Genomic DNA, 22519 nt, shown 5'->3' on the forward strand with positions numbered 1-22519 from the left:
AGAGAGAAGATTAAATTGAAAAAAACATGTTCAAAAAACAATACCAGAAAACTCAGAATGCTAGACTGGGTGCTCAGAGGGTCCAGCACGTTGTCCCTCGAAGCTCATCCGAATCGACAGACGACCAACACCGATTGCTCGATAACATTGACTCAATTTATAAAGCTCAAATTCGTTGAAAAGCTGTCTGAAGCTGACACAACACTAAAAAATATTAACAAAAAAAATAGTGGCTTTAGCAAGTCATTCGGTTCTGTAATTCATACCCTGCTTTTATATAAAGTGAGGTAACTTGGCGTCCCCAGCATTTTGTTTGATTGGATGCTCAAATAGCTTTGCAATCGTACACAACGGGCCCCCTTAAGTAATAATTTTTTGGCTAAAATTGTAACTTTCTACAAAGCTAAACAAATAATAACTTTTACGTATACTGAATACTGAATGCTCTAAAGTATTTCACTACGTGTGTAAGCAAAATAAATAAAAACAGCTTTGTTAGTAATATCCAAAACGGGAAAAAACTAGATCGTGTTAACTTAAATTAGTAAATTTTTATTCTTTTCATTTGTTTTATTCATTCAATTTATTAATTTACGATGCATGTTCTACAAAACTAGCTGTGAAGGATGTTAGATCTACTATTTGCTAACATTGCCTTCTTCAGTTGTAGAGTTATTAAGATCACTGTTGTTACATGTTTCTCCAGATGATCCACCAGAATTTGCCACATACAAGGCAGGGTCAATAACTTTGGGTATTGGCTTTATTTCCGTTCCAAGTTCTTTTTCAATCCTATGAAGGTCAAATCGGTCCTCGTACGTTATCAGATTAATAGCAATACCTGTAATAAAAAAAGGTTATGTAGTTTGTATTAAAAAATTAACCGCAAAATGAAACAATATAAAACAACAGGGCCGGAGCTAACTACGGCCACGCCGAAACATATACAGTGTTAAAAGAAATATTGGAAACGGCAAATTTTGTATACCCTTCCAGAGGGTATTTTAAAATAGGTCAGATGTTTGTAACGCACAGAAGAAGACCTTTCCGATCCCATAAAGTATATATATTCTCGATCAGCATAAGAAGCTGAGTCGATTTAGCCATGTCCGTCTGTCCGTCCGTCTGTACAAACAAATCTACTTCACGCTTCCATCTTAATAGCTCTCGGGATGAAACTTGATATTTGAGCTACTTAAAGCCCAGATTGGAGTATCTCTATGAAATTTACTACTATGTAGTTTTGGGTATAAAACATAAAACATTTCAATCAGACACTAGTTAAAGTCAATAAAAATCAGATCGAACGAATTAACAGAGCACACGCATCCGCACACAGATTCAACAGTACATAAACTGTTCGCCTAAGCAAGCCAATTGTTGCAAGCATGTAAAAGGGGATGGGGAAGAAGAAAAACAAGAAATGGAAAAGATTTTCGGAATGTCTTGTCTGTACATTGATGAATTGAGTTACAGAAAAGGAGTTTATGAGAAGTAAAAATATTATGGTCAAGAACTGCAAGCGTATATAATTTATGTCTAAATAGAATTATTTTAAAAGACAAAGGCAAAAAACTAAATCTATAAATAGGAATATTTTAAAATTTGTGGAAAATCTTATTTGTTTGATCTGCCCAATTGCAGATGGTTTCAATGCTCAATAGCATGTGGGATAGAGTAAGGAAAATAAGGTCTTCTTTTCGATTTTTAGAAAGAAGTCATGCAGGCTGCATAGTGAAATGGTAAATTAAAGTCGCCAAAATGTATGTAACATGCAGATGCTTTTTCGACCCCAAAAAGTATATATATTCTTGATCAGCATCAACAGCCGAGACGATCTAGCCATGCCCGTCCGTCCGAATGAACGAGTAGACCCCGAAGACTATAATCCACCAAATTTGGTATGTAGACTCGTGTCGTATGTACAGTTATCGAGTTTATTTAAAATTTTTGTCACGGCCCCTTTCGGCACTGAAAATTAAATAAAACCAATTTTCTCAAAGAATATACTAGCTAGAGACACCAAATAATACTGGTGTGTATACTAGATAAGTATGCGCGTAGATTTTATCCCTCCAATATTTTTGATAAATTAAAAAAAGCAATGAGGTGTCACGGGACACCCGGGTAGAGCGAAGCTCTCTAGGAATTCGTCGAATTTAGGGGGTCACTGAAGTGTAGCTGAATTTTGTTAATACATTTCGATTTGAAGTCTCACTAAATTGATCGCAATATTGGGGGACTGAAGGTAACACCCATGCCAGTACTAGGCGACGCCCTTGTGTACACATACTTTTTATACCCTTGCAAAAAGGGTATATTAATGTTGGTCAAAAGTGTGCAACGCATAGAAGGAAGCATCTCCGACTATATAAAGTATATATATTCTTGATCAGCACAACGAGACGAGTTCAAATAGCCATGTCCGTCCGTCCGTCCGTCTGGATCAACGCAAACTCCTCCTAGACCGTAAGAGCTACAGAGCTGAAATTTTGCATGTAGGCTTGTATATCTCGGATTCAGCCGGATCGGATCACTATATCATATAGCTCCTACACAAATGACAAAGTCACGAACAGTGACTTTTCTTAATAACTTCGTTATTTTATATTATATTAATGAGTTTATTACACATATAAACGACTATGCCAAATTTGATCAAGATCGGGGGACTATATCATATAGCTCCTACAGGAACGATCTTTCGAAAACAATGACTTTTGTCAATAACTTCGTTATCGCTAAGATTGTACGCCGTTTTTTCGGAAACATTAGCCTTTTTAGCTTAAACGTTTTTTCACTTTGATGGCTATAGCTAAGGAAGGAGTTACCAAAAATATTGCAAGGGTATACAACCGGCCCTCTGGTTTAAGCGTAACTCTTATATGTATGTATGTATGTTCATACATATGTACATACGTATTTCCATATACATACAGTGTTGGAAGAAATAATAGAAACGGCAACCTTTTTATACCCTTGCAGAGGGTATTATAAAATTGGTCAGATGTTTGTAACGCACAGAAGGAGACGTTTCCGACCCCATAAAGTATATATATTCTTGATCAGCATGAGAAGCTAAGTCGATATAGCCATGTCCGTCTGTCCGTCTGACCGTCTGTCCGTCTGTCCGTCGGTGCGTACGCGTTTTACTCAGCCATCTTAAGAGCTATCGGGATGAAATTTTTTTTGGGAGCTTTTTTTACCCGGGTGAGATAAAGTATGAAAATCTTTGGGATCGGACTACTATATCATATAACTCTGGAACAAAAATTTTTGCAAAAATTGGAGTATCCCCATGAAATTTACCAATATAATAGAATTTGATATAAAATCTCAGATCCCAAAATTTAACCCTGATCGGATAAATAGAACACAAGTTACAGTCTATATAAATCGGTTCAATCGCTGCCGGCAGCTCTGCTTGCTGCCTACTACGTCATCATCAAATCAACAGAGCACATGCATACACACACAGACGCAACGCTACATAAACTGTATGTGTATGCGTGCGTTGCTTTGCTTAGGGAATGAGGGAAGAAGAAGAACAAATTGTACATAGTATGAAGAGTAAAATTGTTTTGTTTGTATATTAATGAATTGAGTTGCAGAAAACAAATTTTGAACATGTGAAATTATTATTGTCAAGGACTGCAAGGGTATATAAACTTCGGCATAGCCGAATTTAACTTCTTTGATATTTTTCTTTTGAAATCATTTTTTTCAGTGTTGGTGAAATTATTCGGCCTGAAAATCTCTGTTTAAGAACGTGGGATAGTAGTACTGTTATTTTCATTCCTTTTTATACCGATTTTCCCGAAACTTTTCCTTCTATACGCTTTTTAGTAGAACTACCACGTGTTTCGGTTGGAAAAAATAATAGAAACGCTCAGTATTTTTCACGTAAAAAACATTTTAGATCTCATAAAAGTTAATTTTTGGTTTTATTTTAATATTCTTTAGTCGTTTCACCCTTACTTTTTAATACTTCGCGGCAACGACGTCCCATGGAATCAACTAACTAAGCACAGATTGCTGGGTCTATAAGATACCATTCATCCTGGACCTTTTCCCATAAACCTTGACTATTTTTTGGTTTATAACCAGCAATCCTCTCCTTTAATATTCCCGAAAGGTGTTCTATTGGGTTTCAGTACGGGAACTTAGACGGCCACTCCAAAACATTAACTTTGTTGTCTTTGAACCACTTTTTTGCCAGCTTGGACGAGTGTTTGAGATCGTTATCTTGCTGATATTCCCATTTCAAAGGCATTTCTTCTTCAACATAAGGAAGCATAGTATTGGGAAGGATATTTACGTAGTCGATGGCACACATTTTATCCTTAATCCAAAATTACGGACCGACACCTGAGAAAGAAAAGCGTCCCCAAAGCATAATGTTTCCACATCCGTGCTTAACGGTCTTTACAGTATGTTTTGGATCATAAGTAGTGTTTTTTGACCGTCTTACAGACACCTTGTCATTAGATCCAAACAAATTGACTTTTGTTTCATCCGACAATATCACTTTTTTCCAATTGGCCCGAAGCACATGTTGAGTAGCAAAATCTATTCTCCGTTTTATATTTTGCTTGCTCAAGCACGGTACTTTTTTAGCACTATATGCCTTTAACCCAAATGATACCAATCTTGTCCGGATAGTTCTACTCATCTAGCTTGTTTTTGAGCTTTTACGAAGAAAGGAATGGGTTTTTTTTCGCTTTTCGCAAGATAACCTGGTCAAATTTTGATGTTGTGGTACGTTTCCGACCTCGATAATTTATAATGAATAGATGAAAACACTTTTTTTTTTGTTAGGAATTCATTAATTCTGCGATTTCTGCCATTGACCGACCAGAGTTTTTAAGTTTTTTTATGATTTCCTTTTCTTCCTCTGAGGAGTGCGTGCCACGACCCATACTGCATATAATGTTAATAAATTAAAACAGAAATCACAACCAATTTTAATGGATATTAAATACCTTTGATGTAGAATATTAAAATAAAACCAAAAATTAACTTTTATGACATCTAAAATGTTTTTTACGTGAAAAATACTGAGCGTTTCTATTATTTTTTCCAACCGAAACACGTGGTAGTTCTATAAGCGTATAGAAGGAAAAGTTTCGGGAAAATCGGTATAAAAAGGAATGAAAATAACAGTACTACTATCCCACGTTCTTAAACAGAGATTTTCAGGCCGAATAATTTCACCAACACTGAAAAAAATGATTTCAAAAGAAAAAAAAGGTTGCCGTTTCTATTATTTCTTCCAACACTGTATGTATATGGAAGTACGTATGTACATATGTATGAACATACATACATACATATAAGAGTTACGCTTAAACCAGAGAGCCGGTTGTATACCCTTGCAATATTTTTGGTAACTCTTTCCTTACCTATAGCCATCAAAGTGAAAAAACGTTTAAGCTAAAAAAGGCTAATGTTTCCGAAAAAACGGCGTACAATCTTAGCATAGGAAATAACGAAGTTATTGACAAAAGTCATTGTTTTCGAAAGATCGTTCCTGTAGGAGCTATATGATATAGTCCCCCGATCTTGATCAAATTTGGATAGTCGTTTATATGTGTAATAAACTCACCAATATTAAATTTCACGACAATAGCTCAGAAAACAACGAAGTTATTAAGAAAAGTCACTGTTCGTGACTTTGTCATTTGTGTAGGAGCTATATGATATAGTGATCCGATCCGGCTGAATCCGAGATATACAAGCCTACATGCAAAATTTCAGCTCTGTAGCTCTTACGGTCTAGGAGGAGTTTGCGTTGATCCAGACGGACGGACGGACGGACGGACATGGCTATTTGAACTCGTCTCGTTGTGCTGATCAAGAATATATATACTTTATATGGTCGGAGATGCTTCCATCTATGCGTTGCACACTTTTGACCAACATTAATATACCCTTTTTGCAAGGGTATAAAAAGTATGTGTACACAAGGGCGTCGCCTAGTACTGGCATGGGGTGTTACCTTCACTCCCCCAATATTGCGATCAATTTAGTGAGACTTCAAATCGAAATGTATTAACAAAATTCAGCTACACTTCAGTGACCCCCTAAATTCGACGAATTCCTAGAGAGCTTCGCTCTACCCGTGTGTCCCGTGACAACTCATTGCTTTTTTTATCCTTTTTTCACAATTCTACTACCAGCGCTGCGGAAAAGTGTCTAGATTAAGAAGAAATTTTCATTTTTAGATTCAGACTTCATTTACGAATGGTAGGACTTTCATAAGGACGAAATAGGGATGCCATTGGAAAATTCCCCCCCTCTCCCCCCTTTTCACGGATCGCCGAAAACAAATTTTTATACATAGAATAAAGTTTTCCCAACAACTGTGGAAAATTTCATCTAATTAAACTATCTAATTTTTATCCGATTTTAATAAAAAATATGTCATTCGACTAGAAATTCAATTCTTACGGTCCATTATCTGAACACAATAACCAACAAATTACAGAACAAATTATTCCATTAAGTTTGTTAGGAGCCGAGAAAACCAAAAACAAAACAAATGACAAAGTCACGAACAGTGACTTTTCTTAATAACTTCGTTATTTCGTGAAATTTAATATTGGTGAGTTTGTTACACATATAAACGACTATGCCAAATTTGATCAAGATCGGGTGACTATGTCATATAGCTCCTACAGGAACGATCTTTCGAAAACAATGACTTTTGTCAATAACTTCGTTATTTCCGTTTTCGGAAACATTAGCCTTTTTAGCTTAAACGTTTTTTCACTTTGATGGCTATAGGTAAGGAAAGAGTTACCAAAAATATTGCAAGGGTATACAACCGGCCCTCTGGTTTAAGCGTAACTCTTATACATACATACATACATACATATGTATGTATGTTCATACATATGTACATACGTATTTCCATATACATATGTAGCTATATATGTATGTATGTATACGTATGCATACGTTTACAAGACTAAATCTGATATGTACATATGTATGTATGTATGTATGTACTGACATAGATATATGTACATATACATAGATATATGTACATATACACATGTATATGTATATGTATAGGTTTTACAGGTAAATGAATATGTACATAGCACAAAACATATGTATGTACATATGTACATATGTATGTATATAAGATTAAATATGTATGTATGAAAAATAATATACATACATACATACATATGTATGTAATTTAAAGAAAAAAGAAAAAAAACATGCGCTGAGGATACTTGGCAGCCGCTGCTACAGGTAGAACCCGTGAAAAAAGTTGATTAGTAATTTATTCAACAATTTAGCAAACACGCCATTCCAAAGCTTTGCAAGAACTCTGCAAATTTTTTAGTTTGTACTTGTACTTACATACATACATACTTACATATATGCATGCACACTTGCCTGCCGAGAATGTATACATACATACATATGTACATACATAGATGTGTGTAGGCATGTGTTTTAAGGCCAAGTGTGTACAAACATTTGAATATGTATGTATGTACGCTTACGTATTCAATAGTAATGATAACATACATAAATATGTACATACATATAAATGCATTTACATGGTTGTATATACATATGTACATACATGCATGCGTTTTCAAAGCTAAATGAGAAAAATGTACGTTACATATGTACATACATACATAGGTACATATAATAAATTTATACATATACATAGTTTCACGTTCATACATACATATATATATGTACATACATACATACATATATTCTAAAAAATTTGTTAACATAATTATTATACAAAATATACATACATACATATATAAGGAAAGATGATATATTTATGTACAATGTATATATGCATATGTATGTACATATTTATAATAAAAGTATATAATTAAAAAAAAAAAAAAAAATATTCGACGACCTCTACATCATTTGAACCACGGGCCAGGTGCAGGGGAGGCCAACACACACCTTCAGAACTACATTGGCATGTAGAAGTTAATGGATAAATTATCGTTTTATTGCGAAACAAGAAAAAAAAATCTGACGCGCTGCAGATCTGACGTCTGACGATTTTTAAAAATATTTTCCTACCGCGACGTGCCTAGGAGAGCTTCGCTCTAAAAAATGCCCTTTTTTAAATGTTAAATTAAAGTTTTTTCAAATGAAAATATCGGTTAAATTTACATTTACATTAAATTTAACTCATTTTCACATGGAGCAGGAGGGAGACATGCTAATTAGTTTAGGTTTTTAGTTTTTATGTCCTTATGGTAAAATAATTTTAGTGGTTCATTAATCATATAAAGGAGTACATATATGTATGTATAAGAAAAATTTTGTTGTGTGCAATATTAAGTTCCGAACTTGCAAACATGTACTCAAATTTTTCTCCTCACTGTATACGGCAAGCTTATTTAGATGTTTTTTCTTTTCTTTTTTTTTAATACCCTTGCAAAAAGTGTATATTAATTTTGGTCAGAAGTGTGCAACGCATAGAACGAAGCATCTCCGACCATACAAAGTATATATATTCTTGATCAGCACGACGAGACGAGTTCAAATAGCCATGTCCGTCCGTCCGTCCGTCCGTCCGTCTGGATCAACGCAAACTCCTCCTAGACCGTAAGAGCTACAGAGCTGAAATTTTGCACGTAGGCTTGTATATACTGCAGGCGTTGTATATCTCGGATTCAGCCGGATCGGACCACTATATCATTAAGCTCCCATACAAATCCCAAAGTCACGAACAGTGACTTTTCGCAATAACTTCGTTGTTTTCTATGCAATTATCGTGAAACTTAATATTAGAGAGTATTACGCTTATAAGCGGTTGTGTCAAATTTGATCAAGATCGGATGACTATATCATATAGCTCCCATAGGAACGATCGGTTGAAAACAGTGACTTTTGTAAATAAACGCTTATTAGTTTAATATATCTGTTAATGACTGTACCGAATTTGATAAAGATCGGGTGACCATATCATATAGCTCCCATATGACCGATCGTTCGAAAACAGTGACTTTTGTAAATAACTTCGTTACTTTTAACGCGACTGCTTTCAAATTAAACATTTGTTAGTTTAATATATCTATTAATGACTGTGCCGAATTTGATAAAGATCGGGTGACTATATCATATAGCTTCCATAGGAACGATCGGTGGAAAACAGTGACTTTGATCAATATCTTCGTTATTTCCTATGATTGTAGGCCATTCTTTCGCAAACATTAGCCATTGATGGCTAATAGGTAAGGAAAGAGTTACCAAAAAAGTTGCAAGGGTATACAAACTTTGGCGCGGTCGAAGTTAGCCCCGGCCCTCTGGTTTATATATTGCGATATATACTGCTTGAAGTCTTTTGCAGCTGGGGGTGTGAATAAAAAGTGTGCCGATCGGGCTGCTGCATACGCTGCTGTGTCTGCGTTTTCGTTTCCCTTTATTCTTTAATGACTGGGGACCCAAAAAAAAAAGATAATCTTTTTCGTGGTGCAGACTCCTAATTTCTTTTATAATATTATGACAGTTTAGATTTTTTACTGCAGAAATCGCGGAGAGGCTGTCAAGAAAAATTACGAATTCCGCTTTATTGTTCTGTGCAAATATACAAGCTATTAGGATAGCTAAGGTGCGGGAAATAAGCAAGTGGGATACTATATTCCTATCTATACCAACCATAGATCGCAAATAACTGTTGACACTTTTCCATTGTCTGCAAATAAGTGTCTTTCTCTCAAACAATAAAAAAGACTCAGACAGAAACTGTTTTTGTCGCGACTGACTTAGATCGCTCGCGCTCTGATCAAGACAGTCATTTCTGTTTTCATTTCGTTCAAGTTAAACACTGATCGATTGCTTGAGTTAAATGAACCAAATTGTCTTGTATGGGTAAACACACGCGATTGATGCGTTTTTATTTACATTTATGTATATGTATGTATGTATGCATTTACATGCACACGATAGGCAAAGATCATTTCTGTTGAGTTTTTTAGTCACACTGTCTTTTGTTGAGACTCACACGAATGAGTCAATGCAAAGCGCTTGGCAAAAACCAATTTAAAACAAAACAAAAAATGCCGCTCAGAGAGAGATCATTTCTGGACAATCTTTTCGGTTATAATACGAAGCAGACCATATGAGAAAAAACGATCAACTGTCATTTGAGAGCTATGATACCAACTAAAACAAATAGGATATTAAAATAAAACAAATTTATTTTTAAAATTCTTTAATTTATAAATATAAACTTATGGCAAAATTAGAAAAAAAATCAAACAAAATATTTTCAAACGAAATAAGTAACTTGGACAAATTGTTAATTTGTGTCCTAATTTTAAAATGAAAAATAACCAGAGGGCCGGGGCTAACTTTGACCGCGTCAAAGTTTGTATACCCTTGCAACTTTTTTGGTAACTCTATCCTTACCTATTAGCCATCAATGTGGAAGAACGTTTTATCTAAAAAGGCTTAAGCTTGAGAAAGAAAGGCCTACAATCATAGGAAATAACGACGTCCAGACGGACGGACGGACATGGCTAGTTTAACTCGTCTCGTCGTGCTGATCAAGAATATATATACATACTTTGTATGGTCGGAGATGCTTCGTTCTATGCGTTGCACACTTCTGACCAAAATTAATATACCCTTTTTGCAAGGGTATAAAAACGAACAGAAACATTTTTAAATTATTGAATAGCCCTCTCCTCTGTTTTTCACCATTTCCAATATACGAGCGCTGCCATTTAATTAAGCATGTTTTGCACCATTTAGATGTCCAATTTGTCCGTCTTGAAAAGTGGCTTTTTATAAGCCTTTTAAATTTGCAAATTGTTTTCCGTGGTCATAAAGCTGTTGAATCAAGATGCCTAATAGATTTTTTATCGGATTTGGGTTTAGTCTGCTTGTTGACCAGTCTAAATTAAGAATTAGAGAGACTTTTAAATAAGCTTCTATGAGCTTTGTTGTACGCTAAAAAACAAATGTATCCTGTCCACATTGCACAAAGAAGATCTTGGACAACTCAACATAGTTTTGTGCATTTATTTTATGCGTTATAAAACACTTTCGAGTACTTTCAATAAACTGGAATTCCGTCCGTCTGGTTTTGGTGCGCGCAAATCGCGAATTTAATAGCGCTAGCCCTCGGGTTTATCTAAATTAAACATTTTTGGTTACTAAAAACAATATTTTTCCACACAGTTCAAACTGAGAGTACAAACTTTGTATTTGTTGGCAAACTGAAAACGAACAGCTTTATGGCTAGGTAGAAGCTCCGGTTTCATGAGTTTTTTTTTTCAATATAAAGCATTATTTGATCGCTGCAGGATTTATGCACACGTCTTGTAGATATCGATAGAGAAAAATTACTGCCTATTTGGGATGCGCTGATATTTTATTTAACGAGCATACTGCCTAGATCGCCTCCATCCAAACATCACGATATTGGACTCATCTGACCACAGTATGTTGCGCCATTTCTCTACAGGCCAATTTAGGTGGAATTTTAAGTATTCAATCCGTTGTTTTATGTTCTGTGAGAGAAGCGGAGCTTTCCGAGGACTGCGAGCGTTCCAGTTATTCAGTGTTAACTCTTATCGCATTTTAAGATTTCGGCCACGTCTTTCTAATATTTTTTTACTTTTTAATGCATTTTGAACTGGACTTTTCTTGGACTTCTCTGTAAGTTTTGCCCTCAGCTATAAGGTTTCTGATCTAAATATTCTTCTTAAAGGACATGTGCGTACAGCAGACCATTTAAGTCTGCAAATTGGAATACTTTAAGGATTCTTTTATCGCGAACACTTAACACATAAAATGGAGTAAAAAAAAAACAACCTTCGAGCAATGGTTTAAGTTTCCCGCATAAAAAGTTTTTTTCACTACTTTTATTTTGCTCGCTTTAAATTTAGCAATTAAGCTTAAAAATGATATAGCATAAAAGTAAAGTCCCCAAGTCAGGTTACAATATAATAGAGAAGTGTTAGACATTGCTAATAACGGTATTTAGAGGTGTTAAACAGATCAGAATATTATCTTGCAAGTAATAGTAATAAATATCAGCGAGTGTTTTGCGCTACTATTTTTTTGCTCGCAACTGTATATACTTTATGGGGTTGAAAATGTCTCCTTCTGTGTGTTTCAAACATCTGAGCAATTTTATATTACCCTCTGCAAGGGTATAAAAATTATCCCAGAATGGGAAGCAGCCAAGGATATCATTGGTATCAACAGAAATTAGTTGACTTCATACAACACTGACAATAAAATAAAAGTTGCGGCAACCGCCTATTCATACAAATCGAATATCGATCAACATATAGTATATATCACATGTATGTTTACATGTCACTGTTTTTCACCGATTGGAGCTATTTGATATAGTCACCCGATCTTTATCAAATTCGACACAGACATTAACAGATACATTAAACTAACAAATAATTTCGCGTCAAAAGTAACAAAGTTACTGACAAAAGTCACTGTTTTTGATCGATTGTTCCCATGGGAGCTATGACACAGTCACCCAATCTTGATCAAATTAGGCACAATCGTTTTTAAGTGTAATATAAACTCACCAATATTTAATTTCGCGACAATAGCTCAGAAAGTAATATTTTTCATATTTATTATTAGATATATTTGCATAAAAATATATATAACCGCAAATTTGAAATAATATAATTTGTTAAAAAATGCAGTTGATCACCAGAAAACCGCAGTACTGCTATTTATGATTCATATTTTAATATTTAAATTTTGAAATTGACTTTTGCATTTTTAAAACCTTATGCATACAACCTTCTAATTTTTTTGTTTATCATGGTTCATAATTTAGTTCTGATTAACAAAATGCTTACAAGATAGACAGATTAAAAATAATTAAACGGACGCTGTATAATTTAAATTGTTTATAAATAATCTACATAAATGTTTCATTTACTGTAGTGCTTTAATTATTCATACTCACCTAAATGTCCAAATCGTCCAGAGCGACCAATGCGGTGCAAGTATGTTTCCGCCATTCGGGGAAAGTCGAAATTAATTACGACATTTACGGCTTGTACGTCTATACCTCTGGTAAATAGGTCAGAGCACACCAAATTCCTGCAGAGTCCTTGACGAAAATCGTGAAACACTCTGTTTCTATGCGCTTGCGCCATTTTAGCATGAATATAGTAACAGCAGTACCCAAGCTCCGTTATTTTTTTTGCTAATAATTCAACACGTTGCGTGGAGTTGCAAAATATGATTGATTGATTTATTTGCAATTTGGAAAATAATGTATTTAAGCAATGAACCTTTTGTCGTTCTTGGACGAAGGCGTAGTATTGAGTAACTCCTTTTAATGTCAATTCTTCCATGAGATTAATTTCATATGGTTCACGTAAATGTTTCTCCATGAAATTTTTTACAGTTAACGGAAATGTTGCAGAAAAGAGTAATATTTGTGGATCCTTTGGTAGTTTCAATATAACATGATCCAGCATGCCTTGAAAATCAAGTGATAACAGTTTATCAGCTTCATCTAAAACCAAAATCTTGCAATGAGACATGTCGGCAACTTTTTTATCCATCAAATCCAAAATTCGTCCAGGTGTTGCAATAATTAACTGAACTGCAAAAAAAATTACATACAAAATCAAAACTCGGTTAGTTTTAGCCTGTTTGAGGTCAATAAATCTTCAACGCTAAAAGTAGTTGGGATTACAAAAAGCGAAAAAAGAACGTCAAAGCTTGTAACTGCAAAGCTTGCAATATAAAATTTATTTAAATATATGTTGGAAAAAATAGACCAGACAACTCCCCCTTAGAAATTATATTATTTAGTGTTAATGCAACTATGTGTTCGATTTAACGATCATTTTTTAAGTGGAAGAAATATAAGTAAAAAGAAAAAAAAGCAAGAATATGGGGAAACAACTAGGTTAAATGGTATCTATAAAAAAAAAAAAAAATAGGCGTCTAACGGTTAGACACGATAGAAGTGAAACCTTCCGTAAAACAAACTGAGAGAGAATGAGACGAAAGCAGCATTAGGAGCGGGATAATTATAGGTTCATTATAATATTGCTATAAAGGTCATATTTTATTTTCTTCATTTTATTATTATTCATCCTCAATGTTTTCAATTTCAACAAATGATACGAGTGGCTTATGATAGCTAAAATATGATACAAATGCTTTGGTTTCGATGTTGTCAACATATCTTTGAAATACCGCGTCAATTGTTGTTTTTGATCGTGTTGTTGATTCAGTGCGATTGTTACACATTTTTAAACTGAATGTTGTATTGAGAAAGTCAATTAAAGGAACCGCTGTGTCCAATGCAAAATTTACGTTAAAATAGCCACTTAAAATCATTGGAACTTTATCGTAATCTTTTCTAAGTATCCGCGATACTTCTGGTGTATACGTTATTAAATTTTCATGAATGAATTCCGTGATGCTATTTATTGATTGATTCCGTGAAATATAAATTGCCACAATTAAAACTGTTTTTCCATTGCTCAATCTGGTTTCGCATGCACATATTTCTCCCACTTTAGAGAGCTGAACAGACAGTGATTCTAGTTGCTGTGCATTCATTCATTATATATTTTGTGATACATTTTTATTTACTTTTTATACCCTTGCAGAGGGTATTGTAAAATTGGTCAGATGTTCGTAACGCACAGAAGGAGGCGTTTACCATAATTTGGAAAAGAAAAATTATTTTATTCAAAAGTTACAACAAAAAATATGAAATTTCAGAATTTCGTGCTTGATGAAAATAATAGGTACACTTTAATTGACTAAGTTTTTTTTTTTTTTTTTTTTGGTTTTGAAATCACTGAAAACCTTTTTTTTTGTTTCATTATCTGATTAATATGGAATGTATCCACCTTAATTTTACCGTTACTTTTCTCATCCGATTGGGGATACTCTTAATCAAAGCTTGGCAGGACTCTATCGAAGTCTTCTTCGACGCACTCCCACAATTGTCGGTTGTTGCCACTTTGTTCTGTTCGAGACTGATCCTATAGCTCACCCTACAAGTTATCGATGAGATTCAGATCCAGAGACTAACTGGGCCAAGCGAAAACCACTCCTAACCTAGAAAATTCGGACACTTTCGAGTCCTTGAGAGCCATTGGATCCAAAATGGACAATGATATTAATGTTTTTCGAATTAGGATATGACTACAAATGGCTAATCTATCAGTTCGTATCGCAAGAAGGGTTCCTTTGATGCGAACCAAAGATTTGATCATGTAGCAAAGATTTCCTAACGACTACTTTACATGGGCATCATCTGAAGTTAAAAAAAACCGGCCTAAAATCCTTCTTAGCAACGAAACTAAAATTTATCTTTTCGGAAATGACTGTTCCTAACATTTAAGGCGCCCTATAACCAAAAACTTTGATCACCGCTACAGTGGTGCATGGTGTTAAAAATATTATAGTGTGGGGTTGTTTGCCTTGGTCAGAACACTGTCCAATATTCCTAATATCTGACATGATGGGAGCAGCCGACTACAGGGATGTCCTGGAAAATATTATGCTAGCATATTCAGAGGAAAAAAAGTCCCTGAGGTGGGTTTATCAACAGGATAACGACGTAAAACACACCTCAAAAATTTTAAAAACTTGGTTAGAGGTCAATATAGTGGTCGTTCTCACCTAGCCCACTTAGTCTCTGGATCTGAATCTCATCGATAACTTGTAGGGTGAGCTATAGGATCAGTCTCGAACAGGAAAAAGTGGCAACAACCGACAATTGTGGGAGTGCGTCGAAGAAGACTTCGATAGAGTCCTGCCAAGCTTTGATTAAGAGTATCCCCAATCGGATGAGAAAAGTAACGGTAAAATTAAGGTGGATACATTCCATATTAATCAGATAATGAAACAAAAAAAAAGGTTTTCAGTGATTTCAAAACCAAAAAAAAAAAAAATAAAACTTAGTCAATTAAAGTGTACCTATTATTTTCATCAAGCACGAAATTCTGAAATTTCATATTTTTTGTTGTAACTTTTGAATAAAATAATTTTTCTTTTCCAAATTTTGGTAAACAATACACAAATGTTCAATAAACAAATGTGCATTTAAATTTTGGTGATTAAGGTAAAAGAAAAAAAGTTGTGCTAATTTAAAGTCAAAAAAATTAATTTTAAGGGGTGAACCTATTATATTCATCATGAGTGTATATGTGTCTCTTTTTAGTGTCGCTTTTTCGTTTCATCGAGTCTGAAATCACTCCCAACGATTCTAAAGACGTTTTCACTTCAAAAAGCTATTTGTGCCAAGTTATTTGATCCATGGGGTGTCGTTGTCGCAGTGTTAATATTTTTTAAAAATAAAAATGACTATGTGTCTTGAACAAAAACTTTATATTTTATACTTTGATGATTATCAGTTCTATTTTATCTTCTAAGGGAATGAAAATAAATGCCTTCGTTTTTACAAGCCTTTTTTTTTTTTTTGGTTTAGCGTCTTGATAATAAACCATTCAGGTAAAAAAAAAATTGGTTTTTCGAAAGACAGACACAAAAGAACAAGACTGTACCTAAACTAACTTGCATACTCTTGCAAGTTTTTTTTTACTTTTCCCTGTCAAAAAAAAAATTAAAAAAAATAAAAATAAAGGCATATGAAAAACGCCAGTTTGTAGAAATTCAGACGCATAAACAGAGACACGAACACAAAGTATAAGCGGAGGCACGAACCAAAAACAGTAACTTCTTGCGCAAAATTAACAAATTATTGATTAATCAAGTAATCAATGCATATTTAAAATAAGTTAATCAGGGCTGGTGAAATGTGCTGTGCAAAAAGGACTTTCACAAAAGTAACATCCGATGAAAAAATTATGATTCAATTATTACAACATGGTTACCACATAATCCAGTTCAAAAAGTGAAATCAAAATTATTTTGTTAATTATTATTTATTAACCAAAATAAATTGAATTGAATTGTAATAAAGTTACGCTTTTAGTGTTTTTGATATACTGCGTAGTTTTTTTTTTTTTTTTTTTTTGTATTTCAAATTCAGTTTTGTTTTCTTGAAACAATAAAAACTATGAATTTTTTAAATTAAACTTTTTGTTATTTAATAAAAACCTAATTTTTTATGTCTCATATGTATAATATATTAATAGAGCTTTATAAAAAAAAGTACGAATACAGGGACAATTTATTGATACATAATAACAGCCCTACCAAACCAACCAACTCTGTTCGAAAAAATCAATTCACTCAAAGTTCTGTGGCAACTCTTTTTTGAAGCGATAAGGATTCCGCGCGGAGTTGAAACTGACAGTGATTTCTGTAGCACACCTGTATGACTTTGCCTTGGCAAACGTTCATTATTATCTTGCCTACTTATTCGCATGGTAGTGACTTTCAGGACTTTATTTTTCATGTCTTGTAAGTCGGATATTGTAATCCCCAATCATGGCATCTGCCACAATATTGGGGATATTTGCCATAAATATTTGGTCGGAAATGTGTAATTGCCCACTGAATTGCTGCTTTTGGTGAATTAACGAAAGCCATATGCAATTGGGTGCCGTTTGTCTTCATATTTATACCCTTGCAAAAAGGGTATAATAATTTTGGTCAGAAGTCTGCAACGCATAGAACGAAGCATCTCCATACAAAGTATATATATTCTTGATCAGCACGACGAGACGAGTTCAAATAGCCATGTCCGTCCGTCCGTCCGTCTGGGTCAACGCAAACTCCTCCTAGACCGTAAGAGCTACAGAGCTGAAATTTTGCACATAGGCTTGTATATACTGCAGGGGCTGTATATCTCGGATTCAGCCGGATCGTACCACCATATCATATAGCTCCTTTACAAACCCCAAAGTCACGAATAGTGACTTTTCTCAATAATTTCGTTATTTTCTGTGCTATTATCGTGAAACTATTAGAGAGTTTATTACGCCTATAAACGACTGTGCCAAATTTGATCAAGATCGGGTGACTATATCATATAGCTGCCATAGAAACGATCGGTCGAAAACAGTGACTTTTGTAAATAGCTTCGTTACTTTTAACGCGATTGCTTTCAAATTAAACATTTCTCAATTTAATATATCTGTTAATGACTGTACCTAATTTGATAAAGATCGGGTGACTATATCATATAGCTCCCATTATTTCCTATGATTGTAGGCCTTTCTTCCGCAAACATAAGCCTTTTTAGATAAAACGTTCCACATTGATGGCTAATAGGTAAGGAAAGAGTTACCAAAAAAGTTGCAAGGGTATACAAACTTCGAAGTTAGCCCCGGCCCTCTGGTTTTGTGTTAGAGCAGCTCCACAGGACGCAGCTCTTGACGCATGTATGTAGGTTCTATTCACACTTTTTTGTTGCCGACTTTGTATATGAAGTCCATGGTTGCGTCGTTGATGATAATCATTCCAGCGTCCACAACGATTAAAGGTTCCAGATGACCTGATCGGAAGTACAATGGGCTTGAGTTCAGGCCACTAGTTGTTGTGTTCAGCCATTTGTGGGCGATCTTTTGCAGAATGTTGCGGTTACGGTCATTACGTAACCCTCGACTGAAAATTGCTCCGTATCACAATCAGCAACTACGTTTCTGTTATTGAAATTTTACAAATTACATTTCTATTAGCGTTTTGATTTTTTGTGTGTCAGTATAAACATTTTAATATGGTCTTCATTAAAGAATTCAGTCGTTTTCCTCGTCTGCGTATGTCAATGTCTCCCTCCAGTATCTGTATAAAGTCTGATTTGGCATTTTCATGGTTATTGTCGCGTATGTACTCAGTATCATCAGTATCAATATAAAGTCCATTCTGTTATTTCAAATATTATAAAATAACCTTATTACTCTAATAGATTCGTTAACCTAATTTTTTTTTTTTTATAATTTTTCCTTTAAAGGGTTTATTTTAGATTGTCTTTAGTTCCCAGGTCTGCCTTGACAACTCCGTTCTTGTACAAAGGAATAGGTTTGTTTGACTTAACCAAAAATTTGTCACCCGCTGGTATTTTTTGTCTATTCGTGATGTTTTCCTGCTGCATTTTTTTGTTTTGAGAGTCTTTTCTCAATCCCTCCTTCCCCTTTTCCAACTTCAAGATAAGATTTTCATAACAAAAATTCACAGAGTGGTGTTTTCCTTGACCTATTATACTTAAAAGTATCGTTTTATTTTAGTGGTGGTGCTTCTAAAATTGATTTTGAACCAGGAACTGTTAAACATATGTTTTTTACAATGCAATCCTGCGAAAAATGACGGTATTTTGCAAAATACTTCAACCGGTGCTATTTTATGTTTCAGATATTTTTTTTAGTATGTCAAGAAGATCGTCGAAAACGTTGAAATTTTTGCAATTTTTAAGTTCGCAGCTGTATTTATGTTTTAGTACAGTTGCGAACTTAAAAATAGCACCACTTGCTGAAGTAATGTGTTCAAGGGAGTCCTAGGCTTATTTTAAGGTTGTGAATGTTTTTAAAAGTAAAATATTTCCTACTAATAGAAACAAAAAAAAATTCTATCAATTCTATCCACTCAATTATATTTAGATAATTCGCTGAGCACCACTGCCTTACTTTCTTACTGGTGTGCTTTGGGCCGATGTCCTTAAAATGGTTAGACATTTGTAACACAGAGAGACGTTTCCGACACGATAAATTATGTTTAACGTGAAAAGTTGAGTCGAGTGAAAAGTGAAAAATGTTTTATATAAAAAGTCTAATGGACGGCCTACAATCTAGGCATGCCAAATGACGAAGTTATTGATCAAAGTTACAAATAAATTTAGGAGAGTTATTAATATCTACATTAAACTGACAAATGTTTAAGTTCGAAGCAATAAGGTCAAATGTAACGACGTAATTCATAAAAGTCACTGTTTTCGACCGATCACTCCTGCTGATCAAGAATATATATACATTATATATTCGGAGATACTTCCTTCTATGCGTTGCCCACTGATATTTACCGTCTTTATAAACGATTTGATCTTGGCCTTTTTGGCCGCAAGAAAGACCGCAGGAAATGCCACAATCCGAGCCTGCGTGGCAGACTGTGACGGCGTGACCAGCGAAACAATCGCTAACATGAGCCTGCTATAAGGTGCAATTAGAGGACACCAGGAGGCAAAGGATGATCTATTGTTGGAGCTGAATCCAGCTGGTGTCGAAAAAGTCTGACAACTGGACGGGACATCCTGAAAATTAATTTCATTGGAATTACTTTTATTAATGCTAATGAAAAAAATTTGATTAAAAAGATTATTTTTCAATGCTAATGAAATGACCAATACATTACATTTATATTGCATTGGAAGCACTGTACCTTTCGAATTAGAGTGCTGGACGGAAAGCAGCCAAGGGGTTTAAAAATAGCAAGTCCCCCGAAAAAGATTGTGTCACCAACTGCGCCATGAAGATAGCTATGTTCGACAACGCCTACTAAACCGCCGTAAAATTTGTATTCCGTTGCATAGCCGTCAAAAAAGAAAAATGTTTTATCTAAAAGTCTAAGGTTTGCGAAAAGTTCGCATCATAAGTAATTCAGACGATATTCATAAAAGTCTCTGTTTTTGAACGATCGTTCGATAAACTTTGTTCTATGGAAGCTGTATGATATAGTCACCCGATCTTAATCAAATTTGGCACAGTCGTTTATAGGTGTAAAAAACTCACCAATATTAAATTTATCATTTGAACAGTAGCTCAGAAAATAACAATAATTGAGAAAAATCACTGTTGGTGACTTTGCCCTTTGTATGGAAGCTATATGATATAGTGATCCGATCCGGCTAAATCCGACATCTACAAACTGTGCAGTATATACAAGCCTACGTGCGAAATTTCAACAATGTAGCTCTAACAATCTAGGAGGTGTTTTCGTTGATGCGGACGGACAATGCTGATCAAGAATATATATACTTTATATGTTCCGAAATGCTTCCTTCTAGGCGTTGAACATCTCTTAAATTTAAAAACAAAAATCGAGGTATTTTAATTCTAACTTCTGATAAAGGAAAGAAAAAGTTGGGAATGAATAAAATGGACTATGATCCTAAGATTTAAAAAAAAAGTTAATGTGTGAATAAACAACAACTGATTGACCTTCATTGAAGTTGATCGAATATAAAAAATTTAAATGGATTTTTTGACAAACAGCATTTTTTAAGTCGATGAGCACACTATCGGTTAAACCGCGTTTGTAACAAAAATTCTACATGTAAATAAGCAGGTCGTCACGAAGCGTTCTTCTTTTCCTCGGATGATCCTGTAACCCAGCATCGTGCTCACCGACAACACATTTTTTTTTCCTAGAGCCTCAGCAGATGCGCTGCCACGAATCGATATACCTATGTATAAACACTTTCGTAGAAGCTATCTAATATAAATTAAAACTAAACTTATATTTACTTCTCAAATAAAGTTTTGCTTTAAAAAGATATTTAGAACTGCGATGACAATTTCGATCATACCGTTTCTTAGTACATTTACATAATTATTAAAGAAGCGAAAAATTAAAGTCCAAAACTAACTATTTTCGGGTGGGGGTTGAACCAGGATTCCGTCCATTTGAGGCAGGACCTCTACCGCTCAGAGTACCAAGCTGCTGGAAGTCCACTCAGCGATTTACTTATGTATAAGTGTCCTTCTATATTTTAGTCCTATTGTTCTTCAGCGATGAGCAAAAAATTGTGAAAAAGTATCACAGGGTTTTCCAGTTACATTAATTTTTAGAAGCCAACGTGTTAAGTTTTGCGAACGAAATAAGTAAATGGGACAGATTGCTTTGTTGTCATTTCTGGTTAAATAATGAAATTGCTACTTTGAATAACAAATTTTTTAAAACTTTTAAAATTAACAAAAAAAAAAAATTGATTTTTGGTTTTATTATATTTGTTGCTATTCTTTTTTTTTTTATTCAAAAAATGCCAAGTTTCGCACTCTTATCCGATGGAGAGGAAGATTTGTGGCACTGAGTGATGTGGAGATCTTAATTAGCAAAATTGCAGAACATTTTGTCGAAAATTAAAACCGTGGAAAATGACGAAAAGACCGGGAAAATTATGAAAGAAACCCCCATTATGATAGCCCAATATTCAGTGACAACTGAATATGAAATCTAGCGATCCAATAAAATATCAGCGCATCCCTAATAGGTAGTAATTTTTGTCTATCGATATCCACGAGATGTGTGCATAAATCCTGCAGTGATCATATGCTTTATATTAAAAAAAATATAATAAAAAATCATAAAACCGGAACTTCTACCTAGCCATAAAGCTGTTCGTTTTCAGTTTGCCAACAAATACAAAGTTTATACTCTCAGTTTGAACTGTGGGGAAAAATATTGTTTTTAGTAACCAAAAATGTTTCATTTAGATAAACCTGAAGCCTAGCGCTATTAAATTCGCGACTTGCGCGCATCAAAACCAGCCCATGTGTAAAGAAATTTGTGTTTGAATTTATGGACGGAATTCCCGTGTATTGAAAGGACTCGAAAGTGTTTTATAACGCACAAAATAAATACACAAAACTATGTT

General features: G+C 34.4%; 1 protein-coding gene across 2 annotated transcripts in view; it reads right to left on the reverse strand.

Moving 5' to 3' along the window:
* Positions 1-531: 531 nt before the first annotated feature.
* The window catches only part of me31B (ATP-dependent RNA helicase me31b), a 41982-nt gene continuing 19994 nt past the window's right edge, over positions 532-22519 (reverse strand). For both annotated transcript variants that reach the window (XM_068286678.1, XM_068286679.1), the window contains exons 5-6: positions 12956-13603; positions 532-841 (exon numbers count right to left, since the gene is read on the reverse strand). In XM_068286678.1, coding sequence (XP_068142779.1) covers positions 639-841; positions 12956-13603 — 851 coding nt within the window. In that variant the 3' untranslated portion in view covers positions 532-638. The remainder of the gene's footprint in view (positions 842-12955; positions 13604-22519) is intronic.

The sequence above is a fragment of the Drosophila tropicalis genome, unplaced genomic scaffold, assembly GCF_018151085.1.
Source record: "Drosophila tropicalis isolate 14030-0801.00 unplaced genomic scaffold, ASM1815108v1 contig_445, whole genome shotgun sequence".
Lineage (NCBI taxonomy): Eukaryota > Metazoa > Arthropoda > Insecta > Diptera > Drosophilidae > Drosophila > Drosophila tropicalis.